At 35.7% G+C, this 25,978-nt stretch overlaps 1 protein-coding gene and 1 pseudogene across 1 annotated transcript; one reads left to right on the forward strand and one right to left on the reverse strand.

The window, feature by feature from the left end:
• Nucleotides 1-14,624: 14,624 nt before the first annotated feature.
• Nucleotides 14,625-15,697, forward strand: LOC149945862 (uncharacterized; annotated as a pseudogene).
• A 337-nt stretch (nucleotides 15,698-16,034) lies between these two features.
• On the reverse strand, nucleotides 16,035-16,730 carry LOC149945863 (uncharacterized). Its single transcript, XM_090173669.1, has 3 exons — nucleotides 16,618-16,730; nucleotides 16,402-16,547; nucleotides 16,035-16,336 (listed from the first exon to the last, which is right to left on the reverse strand). The coding sequence occupies exons 1-3, from the start codon at nucleotides 16,728-16,730 to the stop codon at nucleotides 16,035-16,037; spliced, it is 561 nt and encodes a 186-aa protein (XP_090029795.1).
• Nucleotides 16,731-25,978: the final 9,248 nt, after the last annotated feature.

Genomic DNA, 25,978 nt, shown 5'->3' on the forward strand with positions numbered 1-25,978 from the left:
GGAAATTAGAATTACGAATCCATTTATTATAACTTGAGGTGACACGTTTTACGTGCAGTTTCACTAAATTCACCTTAAAAGTAAATAAATCCTTATATAGACACTAGTTAACTCCCATATTTATTTATAGAAAATCTTCATCTGTGACGAAGAAAAGTCATTATCGTTCAGTACAACCGACACCACAAAAAAGTGGTCGTTATACAATTAAGCATACATGGCCTCAAATATTTCTTCCAATGATGCGTATTTAGATACCTCACTTTGAGCTGACGTTTCTTAAAATAAATTTCACCTTTAGCTGCCGTGAAGCAGGGTAGACCTTTGGTTGTCTTAACCACGATGTAACACATGTAGACAATAACCGTGAAACCTCTGAGTTAAGTGTATATTCTGAAAAAGTTACTTACGGTTATCGTTTTTATTCATGGACATTTCGATTAAAGGAGGAAAGTTTAATCTTCAAGCTATGACGAGTATCACTTTAACAAGATATCAATGATTAAATGGATTAAAGAAAATCGGAAAACTAATATATGCCCGAGTTTGACAGGAGACCCGTCTTTTGACTAGTGCATACACCAATGGTCTTCTCATCGTTTTTTCTAGACACGCGTTCAAACCGCCACTGCCTATGATATTTCATCACCAATTTAACCAACCTTAATGAAGAAGAAATTTTTCCTCTTTGTCGTGAGGAAATATTAAATCCAGGGATAATAGGTTTTCTCCATTATTTTAAGACTGAAAAATTAAATTCCCTTTTGTATAGAAAAATCTCTTCAATTACTTTATTCTAAAAGTATAATTGTCACATCTTTTAAATTTTGAACAAATCTTTCCTTGTTCTTAACAGAAGGGTCACTCGCTTCTTTCCACTGATTTTTAAATTGATTAGATTTGTGTGGTGACCTTGTCCAAAAATATTTCCATGATGTGTAAATATTCCTTTGGTTTTGTACTTTTTCCAAATAGCGTAATATTTTGATTGTCATACTTTACAACTTTAGTTTTTATATTTTTAAGCTGAGCATCTCCAGTTTAATTTACTCTACTGTAAGTGGTTCGTGGCATATGAATTAACAGGTATTTTTCTGTTGATAGCAAAATAAACCGCTGTTTGGTTAGGGCTGCCACATATAGCGCATGGTGACTGTGTTGTTATCGCTCTTTTTTTCTAGATCTTCCCAAGAAATTATTCCTTCTGAGAGTTGTATGGTTAACCCCAAGCTTTCTTCCTGTTCAATTGAATTAGTTTCTACACCACATCGTAAACTGTTAAAAACACTTCCTTGTTTACATTTCATAAGAATATTTCGAGAACTTTTACTACATGCGGCCGATTCATCTTCCATTCGTTGAAGAACGGTCATTAAAAAATCTGCTGCATCCTGTTCCTCATTATCCATGTAATGACAACCAATAGCCGGCCGCAATTCCCAGCCATTGTGATTGTCTACGCTATTGTTTTCAATGCTTTAAATAACTTTCCATATGCTATTCAGAAAAGGAGAACTAGAAAAACTTCCAAATAATATAATATTTCTCAGATCAGGAATTTGTTAGGGGTAAAATTTGTATCGTTTAATTAGGCGAGTTACCTGTCATCTTCGTTATGTTAGGAAGCATCGCAGGGATCAATGACCTAGAGAAGTGCTATATTTTAGTGGTTGCACCCTTAATAAGGAAATAGTAACGGGAGTTAAATAAAATATAATTATTAATGAAATAAAAAGGTTAAACAAACAATTTTGTTGAAATTAAGTAACCGTTAGGAAGTGTGGCAAAACTGGTTTTATATTTACGGTAATGACCTTTTTAGGGTTAAAAAACATATTTATTGTGGGTAACGTTTTGTAAGGTATTTTGAAAAGGGTGAATTTTAAATACTTGTCAAGCGACGCCATCTTGATATATATCTTTGATAACCCTTAGGAAACTTAAATTTGTTTCGGGGTGAATTGTAAATGGATTACTAAACGATGTATTCAAGGTTATTTTTCGAGTAGTATATATTTATTCGGGGTAAAGTTTATGATGAAATTAACTAGGTAGTACGTTCTTAAAATTACCTATTTAAGTGGCCATCTTTATAACGGATATTGTTTATTTTACCACTAAGTTTTTGAGCGGGAAATATTGTTTAACATGTGCTTCATATTGATTACGTTAATAGACGATAAAAGACTTTTGAATGTAATTTTTGGAGCATATTTGTACGGGGAAAATTTGGTTTATATTAGGGTGTTTTTAATTATCTGTAAAGCCACTTACAAATGCAATACAGATGTTCAACGTGTACTCTAAGTGGTCTAATCCGTACTCCTTTTGTCCATAGGACATCTGTTGAACATGGAACATCTATGTTGCATCTAAAGGGTCGTTTAAGGAACGCCTGTGTTACATATTAATACCAAATAACCTATGTCTTGCCCTCTTGTTGAGATAGCTGGTAAGGGTTAGGTCGTGGTAATATAGGACTTTGCCAGAAATTGCCATGCAGATAAAATTATCATCACAACAAATAAGTAAGTAGAATTTCATAATAATTAAGTAATACTTAAGTAAATAATGAAGTCATTAAAGATGAGTAAATATATGTATTGTATTTTTCATATAAACAAATGGCCTAGGCTTAACTAAATACAAGTTTAAAAAAATTTCACGCCTATAATAGTATTTTCACCCTCACTTACCCAATACTGACTAATTATACTTAGAGCAATAATAAGGGTGGTTAGATAATTTTGGATTAAATAGTTTTATTTCTGTGGGAAATTGGCATGCATTAAAGTAATCGCGTTGAACAGAGGTACAGTGTTTTCAAGTTGCTTTTAAATATAGTTGAAAATAGGCATTGTTTTCACTCGTTGATTATGGTAGAGGATGGACAATTTTCATTTAGGTAGTTTTTTCAAATTTTAATTTGAAATTTTAATACCCTGCACCTGAAGTCTGAAACGCTTTGTAGGTTAAAAATAAAGTGTTTAAATTTTTTTTGGGTTCAATAGTTGTAATTCTGGGTGAAACATTACATTTATTAAAGTTATCGTGTTGAACGGAGCTTCAGTGTTTTCAGAATTAAATGTAAGTGAAGTTGTCTTTAAATATAGTTTAAAATAGGCATTGTTAATCCTAGATTATGGTAGGATATAGAAAATTTTCATTTAGGCAATTTTTTTTAAATTTGAGTTTTAAATTTTGATATTCTGCACAATATATTATCATTTATTTAAAACTCAAATTTGAAAAAGTGATCTGAATGAAAATTTTCCATTTTTTACCATAACCAATTGGTGAACACAGTCTAACAATTCCTATGTTCAACTATATTTAAAGTCAACTTCACTTACATTTAATTCTCAAAACACTGAAGCTCCGTTCAACACGATACCTTTTAATAAATGCAAATTTTTACCAAGAAATACAACTATTGAAGCCAAAAATATTTAGCCACTTTATTTTTAACCTACACAGCCCTTCAGACTTTGCGAAGGTTGTTTTTAGTGAGGGTTCAATCACATTTGAAAAAAATTGCTTGAGCTTTAAATAAATGGTATAGGGTGCAGGATATTAAAATTTCAAACTCAAATTTAAAGAAACTTCATAAATGAAAATTTCCCATCTCCTACCATTGTCAATAAGTTAACACAGACCAATAATGATTATTTTTAAATGTATTTAAAGCTAATTTACATTAGGTTTAATTCTCAAAACACTGAAGCTCCGTTCAACACGATACCTTTTAATAAATGCAAATTTTTACCAAGAAATACAACTATTGAAGCCAAAAATATTTAGCCACTTTATTTTTAACCTACACAGCCTGTCAGACTTGGGGAAGGTTGTTTTTAGTGAGGGTTTAAATAGAATGGGGGAAAATAGCTTGAGCTTTTAGATAAGTGATATAGGTACTTGGCTACCAAAATATCAAATTCAAATATTAAAAAGTTGTCTACATCAATATTTTTACTTTTCTAGCAGAATCAATAAGTGAACACCGACTGTTAATGACTATTTTTAACTATACTTAAAGGCAATTTCCATTACGTTTAATTCTGAAAACACTGAAGATTTTTCTACGCATTAACGTTAATTTATGCAAATTTATCACACTGAAGCAGAATTATTGAACTCAAAAACAATTTCGTCATTTTAACCTACACAGCAATTCAGACTTTTGGAAGGTTGTGTTTAGTGAGGGTTCAATCACATTTGAAAAAACAATTCTTGAGCTTTTAAATAAGTGATATAGGGTGCAGAGTATTAAAATCTCAACCAAGCTTAAGCTTTTTTTTGCCAATTGTAATTGAACCCTCATTAAAAACAACCTTACCCAAGTCTGACTAGCGGTGTAGGTTAAAAAATAAAGCAGTAACATATTTTTGGTGAAAAATTTGCATTAAAGTTTTGTGTTGAACGCAGAATTAAATGTAAGGGAAGTTGCCTTTAAATGTAGTTGAAAATAGGCATTGTTATTAGGTGTTCACTCATTGTTTATGGTAGGAGATGGAAAATTTTCATTGAAGCTTTCTTCTATGTGATAACCTTTATATATGCAAATTTTAACCCTGAATCGCAATTATTGAACCCAAAACATATTTAACCACTTTTTTTAACCAACGCAACCATAAGCTTCAGTGTTTATAGCCTGAAATTTAAGGGAAATTGCCTTTAAATATAGTTCTTTATTAGTCTGTGATCACCTATTGTGTAAGGCACCATTTAAAAAAAAATAATTAGGATTTTTTTTATTTTGAAATTTTAGCAGTTATTTAAATCTTTTCTCTATTTTGTGCAATTGCATTTAATCATAACTGTTGGAAGACAAAACCCTAGTGGTTAAGGTTCATTTATTAAAATTATTTTATTGTTTAGCTGCAGTACACTCAAAGAAGACATTGAAGAGTTTCAATTATAAAACATTTTGGCAGTATTTATTATAATCGAGATTAAAAAATGTTAGTCTGGTAGAATTTATGTAATGTTATATGAACTACTTAATTTTAAATAGCCAGAAAAGTTAATTTTTTTGAAATAAAAAAAAAGTAAATGTGATTGTAATTTAGCCACTGTAAAAATTGTGAATCTATTTTTAGTAAATTTTGTTAACTTAAGCTGTTTTAATTCTATATAGCTGTATCACGTCTTTAAAATAAATTAGTTCATTCAATAATTTACTTTTATATATTTATATATTGTACAATTAACAACTTGCTTACTGTAATTAACACAGATTCAATGTTTACGATAAAAAAACTTCTATGTTTGAATTTCTATAACCTTTACACCTTTTCTGTAAATTTTACAGAAGCGAAGCTTTTGGACAAACAAAGGTGTTGTAATATTTACCAACTTTTTCTGTAATTTTTACATAAGTCAATTTTTTAGATAGACAAAGGTGTGGTAATATTTACATCTTTTATCTGTAATTTTTTCAAAAGCAAATCTGTTAAATGAACTAAGGTGTTGTAAAATTTACAACTTTGCATTGGTAATTTTATCAGATGTTGCTCTGCAGAAAAAACAAAACGTTTGTAAAATTTACTACACAACCCTTTTACTATTATCCTAAAAAAACCGAAATAAATGGTAAAGTTTACAGAAATATTCGGGCACGAAGTGCTTCCAGAAACTCTGTAATTTTAATAGAACCTTTTTCTCTGTGTATTTTTGTTTACTACTATCTGTGAGCCCTGTTTTGTCGTTAAATATCTGGACGACTATAGTGAAATTTGAGCAAGTGTTTTCTATATGTTCATTTGATGTGTCTTCAATTTTTTCGGTCGATGCCAGATGTTATTTAGGCGTAACAGATGCTGTAATTTTGTTACGATCTCTTTCCATAGATGTTACAATAGAACATCTGCAGAAGCACGTAAATTGCACTTCGAGTGCATCTAGAGTATATATATGTTACACATAACTGCATCTGCTGATCGCTAAAAGTGCATATGTTCATGCGTTCAACACGTGTCAGGTGCTCTAATTTTGTTACGGTCTCGTTCTATAGATGTTACTATATGACACCGGCAGAGCACCTAAAATGCTTTTAGAGCACATCAGGAGGACATCTACCATACACATAATTGCATCTGATGAACACTAAAAGTCCATATATGCAAGTGTTTAACATGTGTCAGGTGCTCTAATTTTGTTACGCTCTTTAGGTGTTTTTTAAACGTGCTGTAGGCGTCATAAGGATTTGCAGTGTGGTCATCGTTGTTGATATTTTTCTTACCTGATCATTTTAGTGGAAGGGTCCCACCAGAGGTGTATTGTAAATGGTTCAATGAACTGTTTATTCAAGGCTATTTTGCGAGTAGTACATATTTTTCAGGGTAAAGATTGTAGGGAGCCCGTACTTAAAATTTTCATTTGCATATTGAAAAGGGTGAATTGCATTTACTTGTCATTTGTGGCTAACGGACATTTCAATAACCCTAAAATTTGTTTAACCATCGTCATTTTAAGTTAAATTTGTTTTCACAACCTTATATAGAACAATTTGGCACCAGGCATTTTCTGAAAATTTAAATCCACAAGTTCTTTTTTAATATCTCAACAAATTTTCTTTAGCATTACTTCAATATCTCATTACCGTCAAATTATAATCTATAGTATTTACTGAAAATCTTTTCTCTACTTTATAATTCTATTACGCCTAGCGCTGTAAGTGTTTGGTTCTTAGGCTTTGAAATCATTTACGCTCTGAAAATCAGTTTTAATTTAATTATAGAAAAATCAAGATGTGTAGCTGATGCGTTGTTTTATCGATCACATAAGCATTTTCGGTGTTATCAGCTAAGACCTAACGTGCTCTTATGACTTTTCGTTTCAAGTTGGAAATAACGCGCACTTATAACTTTTTATTTTGCTTACCTGACTCGTAACTTCGTAATTAATTTAACGTGTTTTCTTATCGGCTGTAAATGTGTGATACATTTGCATTAATGTAGTAACGTTGGTTTTATTTGAATTGAGATACGCGCTGTTATTTAGCCTAAACTATGTAGTTAAGGGTTTTATGTGCGTTATAAGCCTGGAATTGCTAACGGTAACGTGTTTTTGGTTTTTTTATACAATTTTCATTGCCGTGGGTATATGGATTTACTTTTTTGATTACCTTGTTGTTTGTTTGGGCTATTATTATATAATTTTATTGGTTATTTCTGCTATTACAAATTTTAATTTTTGTGGGTATTTGGATTGTTTTCTTCTTGGTTCTTAAGTATTTGAATTAACTTGGTGCTGTTTTGGGTTATTGTTTTATATTTAACAGTTGCTTATTTTTCGTGATTTATTTCATTTCTTGAAAGTCTTGCGATTTCATGTCTACGACGTTTTTAAAAGTGTCTCACTTATAGATTTTTCGGATTAACTCTAGTTGATTAAGAGCTAAAATACAATGGCTTGGCTTTTGTCTTTCAAATGGTTTTTCACACGTATATATTTTACGCTTCGTGAGCATTCTAATTATTGTTAAATCATGATTTTATATTTCCCGTTTTTTTGCTTTTTTATTTTCATAACGTTTTTGGTCTAAATTTGGTTTTTGTTCTATTGATAATTGAAATTTGTTTAAGGCAATAATATTTGTAATATTTATTCTAATTATAATAAATATACTACTGGTAAGAATGGAAACGGGATTACATTTTTAGGTGCTTGTTTTGAATTCAGTGTCATATCGTTGCGTGCCCTGTCCAGTAGGGAAAACTCTCCCGAGCAGAGGTATATTTTGGCCAACCTACTTGTTCGCTGACGTAACTTGTTTGCATTTCCGGGCAAAGTGCAATCACCGCTATTGTTGTTTTTGAAATTTGGTAAAACGTTTACTAAAACGCCTTTATTTCCAGAACCACGTATCTTTTCTTTGCGGTTTCCGTACATAGGTATATGGTGTCGTGTGTAATGTCTCGTAGGCTTGAATTGTGTTCTAGAGAGAAACGTGTGTGTTGTATGTACTCACCAACTTCTTCTGGTTATTGTCTTTTGGGACGAACCGTGTGCTAAGGGTATCAAGGTCCAAATGGCAAGGTATAAGTCTTATTATCAATTTGTGAGTATATAGGACGGGATTCGAACCTGAGCCCTCCTGCATTACTGGTGAGCATTCTACCACAGAGCGACCAGTTACGCTTAAATAAGTCAGCTTAATAGTTAATACAGTCTAACATTGTTTTACGTATGAAATTATAAAGGTCAAATCTTGTTTTAGCCCAGTCGACAGAGATAAGAGGGATAAAGGGTAAGTGCCCTGGGTGGTTTACATAACTCGATTTTTTTTTAAAAGGATGTGGTTAATATGGTAAGACAATGAAAATTATAAGTGCATTTATGGTTTAATAGTGTCTAAAAACCAAAATGACGACAAACGTTTTCGAGTTTTAGTGGGTCTGATATTTAAATATTGCAGCACAAAAATTACTAATAAAGGGAAATTACCGATGAAAATAATTCGGAATTGAAAGGATGATGTGAAAAATTGTGGCAAGATTCTTAACGATAAAGCTATAGCTGTCAAGTTATGTTTCAAATATCTTATTTTCTGTTGATTTGTAAATTTTAAAAAAAAAATTGGTTTTTTCCTTGAAGACGAAAACAACTGTATATTAGTCTAAAAATACAAACTTTTTACAGGAAGAACTTTTATTTGTTTCGTAAACGTTTTGAAGGAATCAGACTACCGACTTCTGTTTTATGATAGCTTTTAAATAGATGAAATCTATTAAAACCTGCCCCGACTACAATCAGAAATATAGAATATTCATATAAAATGTAGGTAATAATTGTATGTATAATTTGATAAGCTTGTAGAAATGATATTGAGAACTAACTGATTATAATAATAATAATGGTTACCAGCTAGGCTAATACCCAAGGTACCACCTTAGGCCTAAGTCATCAAGCGACGTTTAAAGCCATTATTTCAGGTGGCCGGGTTACAATGCGTAGGAGGGTGAAGGCAAGACCATCATGACACGCGAGCCAAAAGCTCCCTATACTAACTATTAACGGTAACATCAAAAATTTTTTATTGAAGGGAAAACCGAAGAAATTGTACTCCCATTTCATTAATTAATAAACGTTATGACAAGTTATAAATTTGGAAATCTGCATCGCTTAAAAACCCAAACCCGCCTCACAAGGGGCGTTCCTCACAATAGTTTCTTTTTAAAATAGAAGTTACTATTAAGTGAATTTCATTTCAATGGACGTTCCTCACAAGAACGCTACGCACACGGGATGTTTGAGCAAGCAAAGCAATTTATTTAACAAAGGGGCCAATTACCCTATACAAAGTCATTGCTTAGGTTATATATCAGTTTTTTTTTAATTATTTCTTAACTATGAAATGCAGAACTAATTTCATATCTATTGCGGATTATTCCAATTGTTTTCATGAGATATTGCTTGACACTCGTTTATTTCACATTCTTCGAAAAGTGAAGGGGAATACATCGCAATTTACGTAACAATAAATATAAAGTTCCTGCAATGGAACACAATTGCATCTATTGGTGCATAACTGTTTATCCTCATTTGTCAAACATTCTGGAACCTGTATACACGTTAAAGTGAAATTTATTCTACAATTGGCACCATCACATTCGTCCAAGTTTGCGCATTCTAAATAAGAAACCGAAAATATTTTAAATAGGATCACATGTTTTGCGCCAGAGATCCTCGAAATATTTTGCTAAATAAACTTAAAATCTGAAATCTAGGTTAAGACTCCAAAACGAACTGAACGTTTAGGCTTTATGTTTCTTTAAAAGTCTTAAACGTTTTCTCAACCTAGTTCATTAGATCAATCCTGGGTGCGCCACTGTTTACGAAGACTGAATTATAGGGCCGATATATTTGAGGTTCAACATTGACACAGATATATATTGTAACTCATAATAATTCATCGGTTTACTTCAGTTTAGACTTAGTTGTCTTAATCTCCTGTAATAGTTCTTTTTCCAACTTCCTACTCAAACTTCTCAGTTCGAATGAAATGGATATAATCCCATTCAATCCTTGTTTTAGGTTATCGTCCAAGAGAACACCTATTTCACGTTAAAAACCACAGCGACCCAAACTAAATAACAAGAAAACTAAATTATGTTATTTAATAAAATTGCGAAATTCATAAGCAATTTAAAAAAATAAGACGTTTTCAAACAAACGCTTATTCTTCAAAATTATTTTGGTTCTGTTAAAATAATCTAACGTTTAACTGAGCTTTAAGGTTATTAAAACCACAAGGTGATGACAAATAGATTTTTATAGAGATGTCTATTATGTGTAAGCTTAAATAATATGCTTCCCATAAAATCAATGGATGTTAAACATTTCATTATTAAAAAATCTAGCATTCCAAACATAATAATTTGATTAAAAAATGGCCCTTTAATTAACCATAAATTTTCCCCTTTTATAGTTTTTTTATCTTTTGCGAAAGCCTTGTTTTCTATTAAACTTTGGAAGAAATGCAAAGGAAATAACTGACCTTTTTTTCTAGTGGTCGTCTGTAGTCGACGTATTTCAAATCCCGTTTAGAAAATACTAAAATAAAGCTTCCGATATGTTAGCAAAGCAAATATACAAAGGACTTTGTACCAAGTAAATTCAATGGTTGTGATTTAACAGGTTTCCTTGTTAGCCTCACAATAAGAATAAAGCTACATCTAACACATTTAATGATTTTCGTAAAAACAATGATTTGACTCAAAACATGTTTATGTTTCACAGACAATCATATGTACGATTTTGAATTTACGAACACCATTGAAGGTATTCGAGTTTGCTCTACAACTTACTCATTGAAACTTTTCGTCTACCACCTAGCGTTCAAAAACTACAAATTCTAAAACCGCGAAAAATTTCACAATATTTCTGAAATTCACAAATAACAACGATCTCCAACGAGAGATTACATAGTGAAAATTTCACATTTCTAGAAGGTATAGGTTTTTAGAAAAATGCCTGGGCCGATCAAATGGAGACACCCTGTAATATATTAATCAATGATGTTATGGTAGCTCTTTCATTTCGGTTGGTGTATTTGTTTTCGGATACGCAGAATGTTTTTTTTTATAAATATAATTCGTGGCTGAATCCGGGAAAATTCCGCGAAATGGTTCATTTTTGGAAGAACCTTTGTGGCGTTTATTTTGTTTATCTATTAATTTTTAAGCTTGTTTTACTTTTCCGCGATATGGATCAGCTATGATGGAACCTTTCAATTGTTTTCGTCGTGTCCTGGAAGTAATGCGGTTTAACTGTAACTACGTCGAAAGTTCGTAATTTATTTTACGGGTGTGTTAAAAACTTTAATACAGCAATATCACACAATTTAAGTGGTGGCGTTGATTTGACGTTTGTTGATATACGAGCAGTCGTTAAGTCTTCAATATTCGTATTTGTATTAATTAATTGCTTGATTGCGTTATTATATTTTTCTATTGGTTATTTTGGCTCTGAAGCCTGATCGATTGGGTTATTTTTATATATTTTCTATTCGTTAGTCATTATGTAAGTTTGTGTCAGAAGTCGGACGTCTGCCGGACAGGGTTAAGTGTTAAATTAATGGTAACTAAGTTGCAAAATGAATGGTTCGAGCTTCTACATAAAGGTAGAATTGTTTTAGGTATGAACGTTTGAATTGTGTGTGCGCGAATGTGTATGATTTAAAGACTTAAAGTGCTTGTTTGTGTTGACTGTTTCGAGGGACGTACTGTAATTTTTCTTATTTGAAGTTATTGTGGTTTGGTTAATTAATTTTGTATTACTAACTTAACCTTAAGAAGAATAAACTTTTGTCTTTGTGTTTTCCATTTTCCACCCTTTACAAGTTTACATACAGCTTTGGCAATCTCGAACCAAATTAACTTTCGATGTAGCGGCAACGGGAATATATCCTCGTAAATTTATCGTGCGGAACTTGGTGAAATATATAATCTTGAAATTAAATTCTTAGTTTTTCAGTCTGTTTTATTATTTTTCATTAAAAAGAATCGCCGGTATAACAATTTTTATAATTTATTTTAATTATAATAAGCAATATTCTAAAGGTTGGGATGGAACCGGGATTACATTTTTAGGACGGTGCTCTAAATTCCAGGGGTAACCCTTAAAGTGCCGTGTTCAGTGGTTAATACGCCCAAGGGCAAACTCTTTCGTGGTGAGGTATACAGGGTGTCTTAATTTGATCGGCTCAGGCGTTTTTCTCAAAAACTATAGTTGCTAGAAATGTGAAATTATCAGGATATACGCTCTCGGGGAGGACCCTTTTTCTTTCAAATTTTCAGAAAAATCGTAAAAATTTCACCGTTTTGAAATTTATATTTTTTGAACGATATGTGGTAGGCGAAACTTTTCAATCAACAGGTTGTAGAGTGTAATCGAAAACCTTTCATAAAATTGGTTTGGTCGAAAACTGACAATTTTTCACAGAAATAATACGTCATGAAAAAAAACAAATTGGTACTACCCAAAAAGGTTTACATCTCATAAAAAGAAAAAGAAACCTATCTAATTTGAAATGATCGTATGTTTGTGAAGATAAACAAGTTGGCAAGCCAAAATATACCTCTCCTCGGAAGAATGGTCCCTAGTGGTACTAATTTCTCGACACGACCCCCAAAGATATCTCCGCAATTCAGAGTTATTAACGACAAACGTATTCTCGGTTCAAACCCTGCCCGGTATAAAATTTTAATTTTAATTGAAATAATTGAGACGAAACAATCGAGTTTAATTTATTCAGAATATTATAAATTAAGTAGTTACAACAGCGAGTTAGACTTACTAAAACAATGCACAATTGAATTTAACCCTTTTTACAGTACATGTTTATCAGTTGAATATAATACTAAGCAAATTTTAATGAAAGAAATATCTACAGATGGTATTTGTATTTTTCTCGCTTACGAAATACTTGCTGCATGTTTAACGCTTATTTTATTTCAACGCTCGTAGACTTCCAGTTGACGTTGTGACACATACCGCATGAAAAAGACCAATGCCGTCCAATTTCCAATATCATATAATGACTCGCACACCCAGGAAATCATTGACTGCGTTAGAAATCGTAGATATCCAAATATCCACACCAAATATATTTACAAGAAGCAAAAACCTTACCATCAACAAAGCACAGAGAGCCACTTGACTAACCGCCAGCTCTTAAAGCAATTAACGTTAAATTATCTCCTTTGAATTAACACAACTATATATAGGTTGTTAATAATACCCGTAAATAAATAACAAAAAACTAACAAAGTGGACCACCCACAGGGTCTACCCTCTTATAAATAAAAAAAAAGACTTTATTACCTATTATGCTTACGATGTGTGTCTTAATTTCAGTGAACCTAAGGAGCTATCGGTGGTTCTGTGGTAGAGCGCTCGACTGCCAAGCCGAATGGTCTGGGTTCGAAACCTGGGTGGCGCATTTGTTTTTAATCAATAGAGAAACGCTAAACTAGAATTTCTTCGATGCAATAATTTCCATTTCAATTCTATTTCAATTAAACCAAAATTTAGTACTCTATTAAATACGCTTCCAATAAAGCTGAAGGTCTAATTTTCAATAAGGCGTAACAAGTATCGGTGGTTCTGTGGTAGAACGTTCGCCTGTCAAGCAGGAGGTCTCGGGTTCAAATCCCGCCCGATGCGATCGCAAATTGATACTAAGACGAATACCGTGTACAACTGGTGGAAACCCTGCCATTGGACGTTGAGAGGTAGCATTACACTCAGCACTCGGTCCGTCCCAAAGTCATTAAGAAGAAGTTGGAGAGGAAACGCCCATATAAACACAACAGACTCAACATGCACAACCATCAGAACACAAACACAACAAATTCAACACTCACAACCTACGTATAAACATTAGAAAAACGTAAAACACCAAACCGTCACGACGGTGAGCGAAAAAACACCATCCAAACCAAACCGCAAATGAATCCGTTAACGCTCACCGTCACACGGTGGTTTTGCCAACCCTTCGAGAAACTGCGAACGCAGAGATCTCGAGAAACTGCGTACGCAGTGATTACACTTTGCACCGAAAATGCGAACGCGTTCGCAGGCCTGACAGACAGACCCACAGACAGACACGGTGGTTGTATAACCCCTCCTAGGGGACTTTGTCCCCTCGGAGAGGTAAAAAGAACTGTTTTACAAGCCAAATCAATTTAAATATTTTTTTAGAAAAATGCAATGGGTACGTTCAGTAGAGCTCATCGAGTAAAAAGCGCTGTTTCTTTAAAACTGTAACCGCTGAGCTCTGTCGTCATAATGACGTAGAAATTTGTTGAACGGGTATTGTTTAGTAATCGATTCTTTTTGAAATGGCGGCAAATAATTTTTCCGGGCAAGAAAATCGAAAAAAACGAAAACTTCTGTATTTGATCGTAAATGAACTTGTTACCGATGAAATAATTGAAAATGGTGGTGTTAATATTTGTTACACTCCTAACTATTCTAAAAAAACTAAAAATTGCGCCGCATTAATTGCAACAACATTCACTTATTCTAAGCCTCGGTCTAGACCTGTAAGAATAACAGACTATGTGGAAAGTGTAGTACCATATTATACAGAAAAATATTTTAAATCTCATTTTCGAATGAGCAGGACCGCTGTTGAAGTAAGTTAGATATTTATCTCGACTCTTTCGTTCAACATAACTCTTTGCCTTCATTTAATAACTTGTTTTCATTAGGAATTAATCCACATTTATGGAACTGCGGTAGCGTCTGAAAAACTGTACATCACTATATCTATCCAAAAAAGGATATTAGTTTCATTATGGCTGCTGGCAACTCCGGAGTCATTTAGAAGCATTGGAGATCGTTTTGATCTTTCCAAGGGAAATGCACACTTTGTTTTCATTGAATTTGTTAGAATTGTGTCAAGATTAAGACAACAATACATTACGTGGCCTACAGAGGTTAAAATGAATACTACAATGACAGTTTGCGAGACAAAATATGATTTCCCTGAAACTATTGGAGCGGTTGATGGCTGCCACATTGACATTAAGGAGCCTACTGTAGATAAAAACTCCTATTACAATCGTAAGAAGAGAACTTCAGTTTTATTACAAGGTAAATAAATTTACGCTTTTAGTTTTTGAATCTTACTAATTTTTCTGTAAAATTACAGGAATTTGTAATGAAACTCTTCTTTTTATTGATTGCTGTGCTGGATGGCCTGGCTCTGTCCACGATGCTAGAATGTGGCGTTCTAGTACCATCTACGAATGGCTCAAGGAATGTGTCTAATGGGCATGTGTTGGGTGATAGTGCATATCCCCTTGATTTGTTCCTTATGACTCCTTTTAAAGAAAATGGTCATAGAACAAATCAACAAATTGCGTACAATACCCGCCATAGCTCAGCCAGACAAATGATCGAACGTGCATTCGCATTGTTAAAGGGTCGTTTCCGAAGGTTGAAATATCTGGACATGTCCTTATTAGCTGAAATCTCGGAAGTCATAATGACTGCGTGCATATTACATAACTTCATTTTGAGACTTGATGGAGATGACGATGTGGGTGACTACATAGATGAAAATTTTGACAACGTGACAGCAGAAATTGTGCAAGAAGCTGACAATGCTAATGCAGATGCTGCAAAAGCAAAACGTAATGAAATTACTGTAAATATAACGCCCCTAAGAGAACTGCTTACATGACATTTCATGTCACATTGGAAGGTAGTATCACAGGTACTGACTTTAAACCAATATTAGTCTATAACCATTAAATATGAAGTCAAAATTTAGCTGCATTTAAAATCATTTAATTAAAATCGATGTATATCTCAAATTAATAATTTGTTCATTAAAACTACTTCATACCACTGAAAATGGCACAATAACGTGACCAAAACTAGTCGGGTTGAACATTTTAAATACACTTTTTGTGCACTTTAATTTTTTTTATTTTATTTTTCAACTCGTCATAATTTACAAATTTGATCTATTATTTAAATCACATATTTATTAGTGAGTCCACCATTTTTGTTAAAGTTTAATTTTTGCTATCAAGCCTTTTTAACAGTTCGGTTTGAAAAGTTTCGGTTTTCTGAATAGCAAGTTTCTCTATTTCCTCATTTCTCTTGAACCACTCTGGAGGTTCTTGGGAGGGTTTGACTTTTCTCTTCTTTATTTCTTGTACAACAATGGTTGTATCCATGGTTTTTAATGTGGATGATGAAGAGTGTAGCGAAGGCGACGAGGAGTGTAGGGAACGCGATGAGGAATGTTGCGAAGATGTAGAGTATTTATTTTGGACCGGGGAGCTACATCTTGACACGTTACCACTAGTTGATGCTAAATAAAATAAGAGTGATAATTACCTTAAAAATTATAAACAAACATTCTAACTCATTAATTACCAGTAGGTGATTCACCTATTGAGTTTAATAAATTTACAGGTGCTATTGCATGGTCAGTGCTAAATATGTCATCCATTTCATCATAAAAAGGCCAAGTTTGTTTTCCTTGGCCACTTTTGTTGGATTTGTCTTTCACTTTCCTGTAGCTGTAACAAAAATTAAAATATATTTATTACAACCATCTTATTTGAAAATAAAATTCCATAAACAACTTACGTTCCTTTAAGGTTCCTAAATTTAATATCGCAGTCATCAGCAGTCCAATTATATCCTTTCTCCTTCATTTGCTCGCCTATTTTCCTCCAGATATTTTTTTTTCTTTCTGGCATTGTCTATTTCATCCTTATGATTGGAATACAAACTTATCAATAACAGTGTGGGTTTTGTATACCATCTACTAGAAGAACCTATGGATACAAAACATTGATTGTAAAGATATTAGGATTTTGGGAGTAAACTAAATAGTTTACCATTTAATTCATCGTTTTCTGTAGGTGTGTTCATTTCATCACTCTCTTGCTCTTGACTGATAAAACCAAAACCATCATCTTTTGGACTTTTCTTAACATTTATTGGTTTTCCACATTTTGTTTCTTCTAAAATGTTCTTTTTTTTAAGATCTGTAATTACATTTTGTTTCTGTATGCAGGTTGATTGTGGTTGATTCAATACGTTTTTTTCATTTGTTGAACTTTTTTGTTTTGGTGGTAATCTTTGAGGTTTTACACCAATTAATTTAGCTTCCTTCAAACAAAAATTAGCAAAGCTTTTGTTTGAAATAAATGTTATACAAAATGTCTCAATAGATATTACTAATTGAAGCAGCGTTTTAAAAGGCTCTGATGCAGATATGCACCTTGCACCACGCGGTAAAATGCCAAGGCTTAACATTTCACAAAAGAATACATTCATACAAATTCTGTAGGAAAACTAGTATCAATAAAATTACAAACAATAACATACCTCTTACAATTCTAGCGTGATCAGCAGGTCTGACAGCAATTAAATAGAACGTTTCGTGAGAATCCTGGAGTGCAATTTGCATTAATTGATCCGCCATTTTCCATTAAACCAACGCGTTTGACCAAACTTTGACGTCACGATGACTAAAAAACCGACTCTTCGAGCCGATGACTTCGATGAGTTATCGATAAGCATCGTGACGTCAACACCGGAAACGAGAAAAAGCGTACAGTAGAAAATTGGTGTCAGCGCTTACTCATCGCTGTCAGCGATGGGCTCTACTGAACGTACCCAATTTACATAGTAGAATTCAAGAATTCACGCGTCTTATTCAGCGTTGCCAGAAGCCTCAAAATGAATTATCGTACGAACTTTGTAAAAATATCGTACATAATGAAAAATTATCGTACACTAGGTATATGGCGTAGCTCGCAACCGAAACGGTTCTAGGTGGCGCTGAAGGTTTCATATCACTTCTTGGGTGTGTAGCGTCTGCTAGAATGGAAAATGCGTAAATCGGGTAGTGAATGCTTTTCTTTATTGTATTGTAATAATAAAGTAAGTTATTTCAACGGATAAAAATATATTTTCATATATTTCCGCGAAAGTTTTAAAACTTTGATTGTCAGTAACGTCTGCTTATACGCTAGCTCTTACTGTAGCTAAAAGAGGTCGTATGCGTAGTAAAATCGTGCAGGCCAGGGTGAGAAATATCGATTTTTTTAAAACTGGACCTGTGGCCAGTTACCACTTTTAACCTTGCAAAATCAGGCTTTCATAATTTATGGTCAAATTACCTATTCTTGACAATATGTGCTATAGACCCGACCCGAACAAGCCTACTGAGAGAGATACTGTTTATATTTCTTTTTGCTTACTGCTACATTCGCTTCTTCTATAATGTAGAGTAGACAGACTCCCCTAGTCAACCATGCATACACACAATTGACATAAGGCCAAGCACACAGCATAGAAGCAAAGACCAAACAATTTTAGGGATTAATATAGAATTTTTATAATGAACTAAAATCTTGAAGGGAAAAAACTTTGAATTAATAAAGTGGTCACCAGGGCGATTGGCCTGTGATAGTGCCTTATTTCTCACACTGGTGCAGGCACCCACTGACCGGTGTTTGAAAAATTCACCCAGAAAATCAGGTAGCAGACGACGTGTCGAAGCTTTCCCTATGTCCGTAATTCGCGGGAAACTGACGAAATACAAACGCCAGTGGAGCCCTTTAAGCTTGGCCTATTCGAAAGTGTCCAAATTAAGTTTATAGTGTGAACTGGGCTTTAAATTAACCTATAATATGTGGTCGACGTTCAACATTGTTAAAAGGAAAGGCACTACCAGGAGTTTCGATTGGTGCTCTAAGTGCTCAAAGAGGCTGGCCACGTTGACGCCACTCCATAGGTTTGCCCATACAGGACCATCATGACTGTATTTTTTTTCATTAAGAAAAAGTAATCGCTACGTTCTCTGACGACCTCATGCCAAGTAAAAATTACGGAAAATATTTAGAAGAGGTTCCCTCTCGAATATTAGATAATAGAACTGGAGTTTCGATTCCATCTAGACCAGATTTGTATGAAAGTTTCAAACTCACGACCAGTGGAATTATACGAAAAAAAATTGAAAATTAGTAGGTGCGAAATTTTTGGGGTGACATTTTTAAATTTTTCATTCGCCCAACTAATCGGATCGTGTAAAAAATATTCATAGCTTAAAATGTCAATAGAAACCGACAAAGGGAAGTTACACGCTTTTAGACATTTCAATTGAATAATTAATTTCATGGTTAAAAACATTACACAAATGTTTTATTTTTGGTGTGATAAAATACAGTGTATTTTATCACACAAAAAATAAAACTTTCTACCTCTATAGGGTAACTTGCACGTGGCCTAGCGAACACTAAAGCCGGCCTAACGTTCTAGGCGTAGCCTCGTCGAGATTTGCATTGTAAATGTATATTTTAATGTTATTGTTAAAATAACTAATAATATACCGTTTATCTTATTGGTTTAATTATCTAAATAAATGTTTTACTTCTTAAACGGCTTCTATGACGTTATATATGATTAACTTACCGTTGCTCAAATAAAATAGTCCGGATAAAGATCCAAGCACGGAAGTTGGGGAATTTGGTGGGGCGATGTGTAAGCCAAAACATTACCCATAAGCCTTTGGTATCCGGTAGGCGCGTGTAAGTGGCGCCCCGTTTCGGAAATATCCGTACATTACCGTTTCATAGGGGTCAGCTAAAGCGCTAGGTATTCTGGGAATTCTTCGGCATTCGGCTTCTAGATGGGGAAAGAGTTCGCGATAGACATATGAAATTTTCCCCTCCAGGCTCCATCCTTCACTGCGCGCGTAGAAAATAACGGCAACGGCAGAAGAAACACGATTATATGCCCAAGCCTTTTCTACTCCTAATTTTATCATATGTGGTGTTGTAACAGCGTAAAAATAATTTGGAAAATATAGACAAAATTATCGTACTTTCGCGTACGATAATACATTTTACATCGTACATCGTACCTGAAACGGAATTCGCGTACGTGTACGATAATTATCGTACGTCTGGCATCGCTGGTCTTATTTAAAATGAGGTTCAATAATTGCACCATCCGCTGCAATACAATGAAGCATATTTAGAAACGAAGCACGGACCATCTCTGGCGAGAATAGGTGGGATTGTCAAATTATTTCGAGTGAAGTTAATAACGGTCTAGATTCGGATATTTTGAGACCCTCCCCGACATTCCAGCCTGTTTCTGGAAACATTTGCGTAACTCGGAGATTTGTCAAATATTTCCGAGTTAATGGCATTACGGTCTAGATTGGGATATTTCTAACCCCCCAGTGACAATCCGAGACGTTTTTGTCGGTGGCGGTGGCGCTGCTGCTGCTACTGATGGTGCCCGCGGTGGCGGCTTCTACTTTTCCGCACTATAGTGGCAGATGCGTGGGGGAAAACGAAATAACAAAAAAGTGGCCAAAAAGTTCGCGATGTTTCGGGTTGAGGCGCACCAAACAAACTCACCGAGACACGGCGACGCGAAAGTCGCGCTGACTTCCTGAGCGGCGCTGATGGTGGTGGTGGTGGCGGCTGCGTGGCATTCGCCCTCGCCGCCTGTAACCGCGGCTGAAGGATGGTGCGAAAATGGCTGGAGACGGACGACATCGTCCGGCCACCCTCGTCTGACGGCCATCTCCATAACGGGCTCCCAGAAAGATTTTCCAGTTAGTCCCGGCCCGTGGGAGTGCCCGTCATTGAATTCAAGGACGAGGGTGACGATCCGCCGGTCATCTTCCGGCCCGTATCGTTTCCGGGGTTTATATCTGTAAGGATAGGCAAAAATGTTTTTGAGAAGTTTTAAATGACACAAAACAAAAGGGCGGTGACACGCCCTCTTCAAAAACCAAAATCTAAATCATTGAAAAGGAAAAAATTAGGAACTTGCTCGCGCGGTTTAGGCGACGAAAGTGTCGGAGTCTCTGCCGCTGCACTCCATTTCGCGGTCATCCTCCCGCTCGTCCTCCTCCACGTCGTCGTTGTTGTCGTCGTCGTTACCTCTGTTGTCGCCGTCAATCATCGGCGAAAAGGGGCGGAGACGTCGATGGCGGGTGGAACAACGGGATCGGCGGCAGGCGGAACAACGGGATCGGCGGCAGGCGGAACAACGGGATCGGCGGCAGGCGGAACAACGGGATCGGCGGCAGGCGGAACAACGGGATCGGCGGCAGGCGGAACAACGGGATCGGCGGCAGGCGGAACAACGGGATCGGCGACAGGCGGAACAATCGCCGGAGGGATGTCGTCCGGGTACTGGAAGGCGTTGATGTCAGCGGAAGTTAGGCCGGTAGCCAACTCGATCCCGAACCTGCGAGACGGCATAACAAAAAAAAAACCCTGGGACCACCAAAAAGACACACTACTTACCAAGCACGGCCAACAACAACGGGATCGCCGGTGGTGGGGGCAGCGGCGGCGACAACGAAAACCTGCAGTCCCAGCCCGGCGGCAAATCTTCCAGCAGGTGCGCGGCTGGATCGGGATTGACGGCGGGAACAATTGGATCGGCGGCAGGTGGAGAAATCGCGTGGATTTCGGTGAACGTTAAGCCGGTACCCAGGATGATTTCGAAGCTGCGAGACGGGAAAAAAAGGTTAAATGCACGAAAACCCCGACACACACACATTGACAACACCTAACCCAAAACCGGGTTAGAAATATATATATATATATATATACGTTGGAGAAACGTACCGAACGCGTTTACGTCCAGCGACCGAGGAGGAGGCGAGGACGTTCGCCTCGTTATTATTAGCCGAAAATTCTTCCCATTCCGCTGGCAGATCGCGTACGATGGACGGCGTGGGATGCCGCACGATAGATGACGGCGCAGGGCGACGAAACAATGGTTGCGTCACCCGGACGAGCACAATTCGAGCCAAAAAATCGTCCCATCCTCCTTCCGGGATGAAGCCGGGCCATAACAGGTCCTCCCTGAGGGCGACGACGATCCGAGGAGTGCGCGCCGGGATGACGGCTACCACGCGATTGCCGCCGCAACAGTGGTCGTACCAAGGCGAGGAGGGTGTGCCACTGCCACCGGTTGGTTGCCGCGTGTTTTAAGATGAAGCCGTCGTACAGTTGCGGATTCTCGGCCCAAGCGGCCCAATAGCTATGGATTGTATTATGTTAATGATTTTAAAATTTTCTGGACACCCGTTGTGAAAGTTACCAAAACGTTTCGGTGACTAGGAAACAATTTCCTCTCGTTATTTCCGAAGCCATTACTATATACAAAAGCCAGGGCGATACATACTCCTCGGTGGTAGTGCACAGTAAGCCTTCGAAAAAGTTAGCGAAGTGTCACTTGTACGTGGCTTGTAGTAAAGCAAAAACAGCTTCCGGTTTGTATATTGACGGTAAATTCTAAGTTCAAATGCCCCTAAAAACGATTACGAGAAACTAAAGGTATACCTTTACCTTTTTTTAGAAAGGAAGGTGTGTATTTATAATCATAACGTGCAGTCCTTAAATGCTCATTTATCCGATATTTTAGCCGATAATGTAATATTAGGGAGTGCATTATTATGTTTCGTTGAGTAATAACATGATAGTGCCTTCCTTTAGGGAAGTCGGTTTGGTTCGATATCTTTACCAAGAACGGCACGCCGAGTGGCTTTTGGCTCGTCTGTTTACTTAAAGGAATTGGCTAAAAACACTTTAAACGAGTTCAATAGCCGAGTCCTGCGGAAAGACAGACATTTTAGAAATGCTCATGTTGAACGTGGTTGGTTGAATGTTACTAGTTCGTGTATTTGTTTGTTTGATATTAGCAATATTGATTATTTAGTATATTTTATCCATTAACGGTTTATCTTCCCGTTATCTACTTTACTGCCAATTTTCATAATAATCTCCGCACTTTAGGGTGTTTATGTGTGTATGCATGCATTATGAATTTAGCCCGCAGGAGAATACCATTACAATTGTCAAGCGTTATCTCGGTACGGCAAATTTCATTCACGCTAAACTTGGAAGTTTGAGGTTCAATTAAAGCGCCCTGTACAACTAAGTTCGATCTCGAGTGAAATCGAAGTTAATCGTACCTAGGTGGCGCCCCGTTTTTACCTCTCCGAGGGGACTTTGTAAACTAGGAGGGGTTATACAACCACCGTGTCTGTCTGTGGGCCTGTGGGTGGGTCTGTCTGTCTGTCAGGCCTGCGAACGCGTTCGCATTTTCGAGGCATTTTCGCAGTTTCTTAGAATGAAGGACAAGGTTTTTCCAAAAGCGCCCTTTTTGTCATTGGGTGAAGTTTAATTTTTTAATCGGCCGGGATTCGAACCCGAGCCCTCTTGAACGCAGAACCACGGATACAGTTACGCTACACTGAAAATTAAAAACTCTTCCGAGGAGAGGTATATTTTGAACTACACCAATGTTTTCACGTTCTAATTATTAATAATAGACGTTGTTAGTGCAATCTTATGCATGTAGTAATGTTTTTTTAGATACCTACAGCATCATAACAAAAGCGAAGTTGCAACCTCACAAACCAAATAAACGCAGACGGAGTTTCAACCGCACTTACAGAGTAAACGAAGACCTGGTTTCCCCGCACTAACGGAGTAAACGCTGACGGAGCTGGAAGCGCAATAAAAGACTGAACGTAGACGGAATAAATTCAGACCAAGTTGCAAGCGCAAGAACAAGGTTAACTCAGACGGAGTTGCAACTTACATGTACATTAATGGAGTAGACGGCGACATAGAAGCAGCATGTGTAAAGAATATAGATTACTATGACTTATTAACATTTGCGATTTATTTTCTTGGTTTCACGATTTTGATTTTATGGTAGTAAAGTATACGAACATGCTTGCGGATTTAATGGTTAATTTCATCGTTATTTGGAATAACGAAAAATTAAGTAGCTTTGACCAGTGTTACATAGTTTTGCCGTATCTCTCGGGAACCCAAACCTTTGTGTTACCGTGCTTTAAATTTTGTGTCTTAAATAATGAACGCTTATTTTCTATAGTAAACAATTTTATTTTTTTACATACAGCGTCTACTCTAGGGAAAAGGGTTTAGTTGGTTAAATATTATTTATGCTCATTTAATTATGTATATTTTAGTTTCGTCTAAAGTAATTTGACTTCACGCCACATCGCGTATCACAGGTACCAACAATTTCTAAAACATAAGAGTGACTAACTGTCAGCAAAAATCTTATTTTCTGTAGGGTAGGCGCCGGCGGTATACTCTTGAAATTAATAGTTTTGGTTTGATTATTGTGTAGTTGAATTTAGACAACGGACATACAAAGGCTGACCGTTGGGGATCGCAAAGGTCTTAAAAAAATAATTTAGCCCAGGGCCCAAAAGGTTTTAAGACAGGCCTGCTTATACGGGGTAAATTTCAATTCTTAAATAATACCAAAGACCAATGGTCCTAACGGTAAAATTGTTACGGATTTGTAAGTCAAATGAAGTCTTTTTTAAGAGAGCAAACGATATTTTTTATTATCAACTGAAAACTCTTTAAAAAGACGAGATAATATTATTTCGGCGTATTTCAATTTAATTCATACGATTTTAGCAGTTGCAATATGGCGTAAACAAAGGAAAACTAGATTTGAAATGCGTTTTTGGGTTAGAAATATTTACCGTAGGATATTTTCAGAACTTAATTAAAGAAATGCGTTCATCTGATCCAGGAAAAGATTTCAATTGAGCATTTTGTAATTGTAATTATATATATTTTCTTTAAAAACCATGGCTAAGGTATATTAATAAAAGTGTTTTAAAAGAACTGCGGCTATTTTTAACAATAGGCTCTTTTGTGTTTATGGTTTTGTTTATTGTTTTTGGTTTATTATTTGTCAAGGATTACAATAATGCAAAACGCTTTAACCGGAATTTATTAGTTAGAAATATATGATAAATATAAAATTGTTTCTAGCCAGCAATTTTGGGTAAAGTGTAGAACAGCGGCCCCCCACCCGATTTTTGTATATACTTTTTTTAGATAGAGGGCAAGATGGGGATTATTTAAATGTTAATTTTTTGGCGGTAATGAATATTTACAACGATATGAATTTTTAAACATTGACCTTTAGCAGTGAATTTTCCCTAGGACGATTCTTTAAATTCCTAAATTTTAATGCGGTTTGGATAACGTGCGGCTAATGACGAAAAACAAAAATGTGGAAATGCAAAACATTACTAACTTACTTTTTTATTTTATGTATATTTTAGGGGTTTTTAAAAGGAAAATAGGTTAGGTTATTTATATTATTAGGTTAGTTGGATTAATATCGTGTTGACGATGCTTGGTGCTGTCCTCTAGCTCAACTTCTGGAGCTTGGACACAGTCAAGAGGTGCTAAACGCATGTTTCTTTTGAGCTTGCGCCGCGATTCACTCTCATACTCAGTGCAATCAACTATCTCAGCAGCTTTCTCCTCATATTTTTGAAATTTATCCCGTTTGGTTCCTATGAAGCTTGTTAGTGATATCAGTGCCGAGGTGGCTGTGTTTACGTCCAATCTAGGGTTCTGCAGAGTTTGACTAGTTTTGTTTACTTGAACCAAGATATCATCCCAAAATACTGTATAGAGCCCTGTTTCCATCTATGACATTTTGTTGTGCAAACTTAAAGCAACAACACGTGATTTCCCTGTATCTTCGGTATCCTCTGATATTTCAAAAAGTGCCTTTTTTATTTCTTTATAGCCTCGCAAGAGGGCTTTTGTAGCATCTGCTCGGCATGACCAACGTGTTGTTGTTGTTCTTGGTACCAGAATGGGTTTGTCAGATTCTGCTTTCTTTAAGCAATCGGTTAGAACTTTATACCTGTTAGTTGAAGCTGTAAAATATACATAAAGTTCTTCCAAAAGTTCAAAAAGCTTACAGCACTCGGACAACATTCGGCAGCTGCCTGTACTACGAGATTGAGTGAATGCCAAGCACAAGGAACCCATACTGCTAATTCATTTTCTGCTTGTAACAACGCTTGTAGGCCATTGTTCTTTCCGCTCATTGAAGAAGCGTTATCATAAGACTGGCCGCGACAGTTCTAAATGTGTATGTCATT

This window comes from Leiobunum rupestre, chromosome 4 (genome assembly GCF_980474605.1).
Source record: "Leiobunum rupestre chromosome 4, qqLeiRupe1.1.hap1, whole genome shotgun sequence".
NCBI lineage: Eukaryota > Metazoa > Arthropoda > Arachnida > Opiliones > Sclerosomatidae > Leiobunum > Leiobunum rupestre.

Excerpts from the sequence above, each read along its gene's own strand:
- LOC149945863 (XM_090173669.1), bottom strand. The coding sequence starts at position 16,730 with ATGCCAGAAAGAAAAAAAAATATCTGGAGGAAAATAGGCGAGCAAATG. Across the intron at positions 16,548-16,617 it reads TTTAGGAACCTTAAAGGAAC|CTACAGGAAAGTGAAAGACA; the intron begins GTAAGTTGTTTA and ends TTTTTGTTACAG. Across the intron at positions 16,337-16,401 it reads AATAGGTGAATCACCTACTG|CATCAACTAGTGGTAACGTG; the intron begins GTAATTAATGAG and ends TATTTTATTTAG.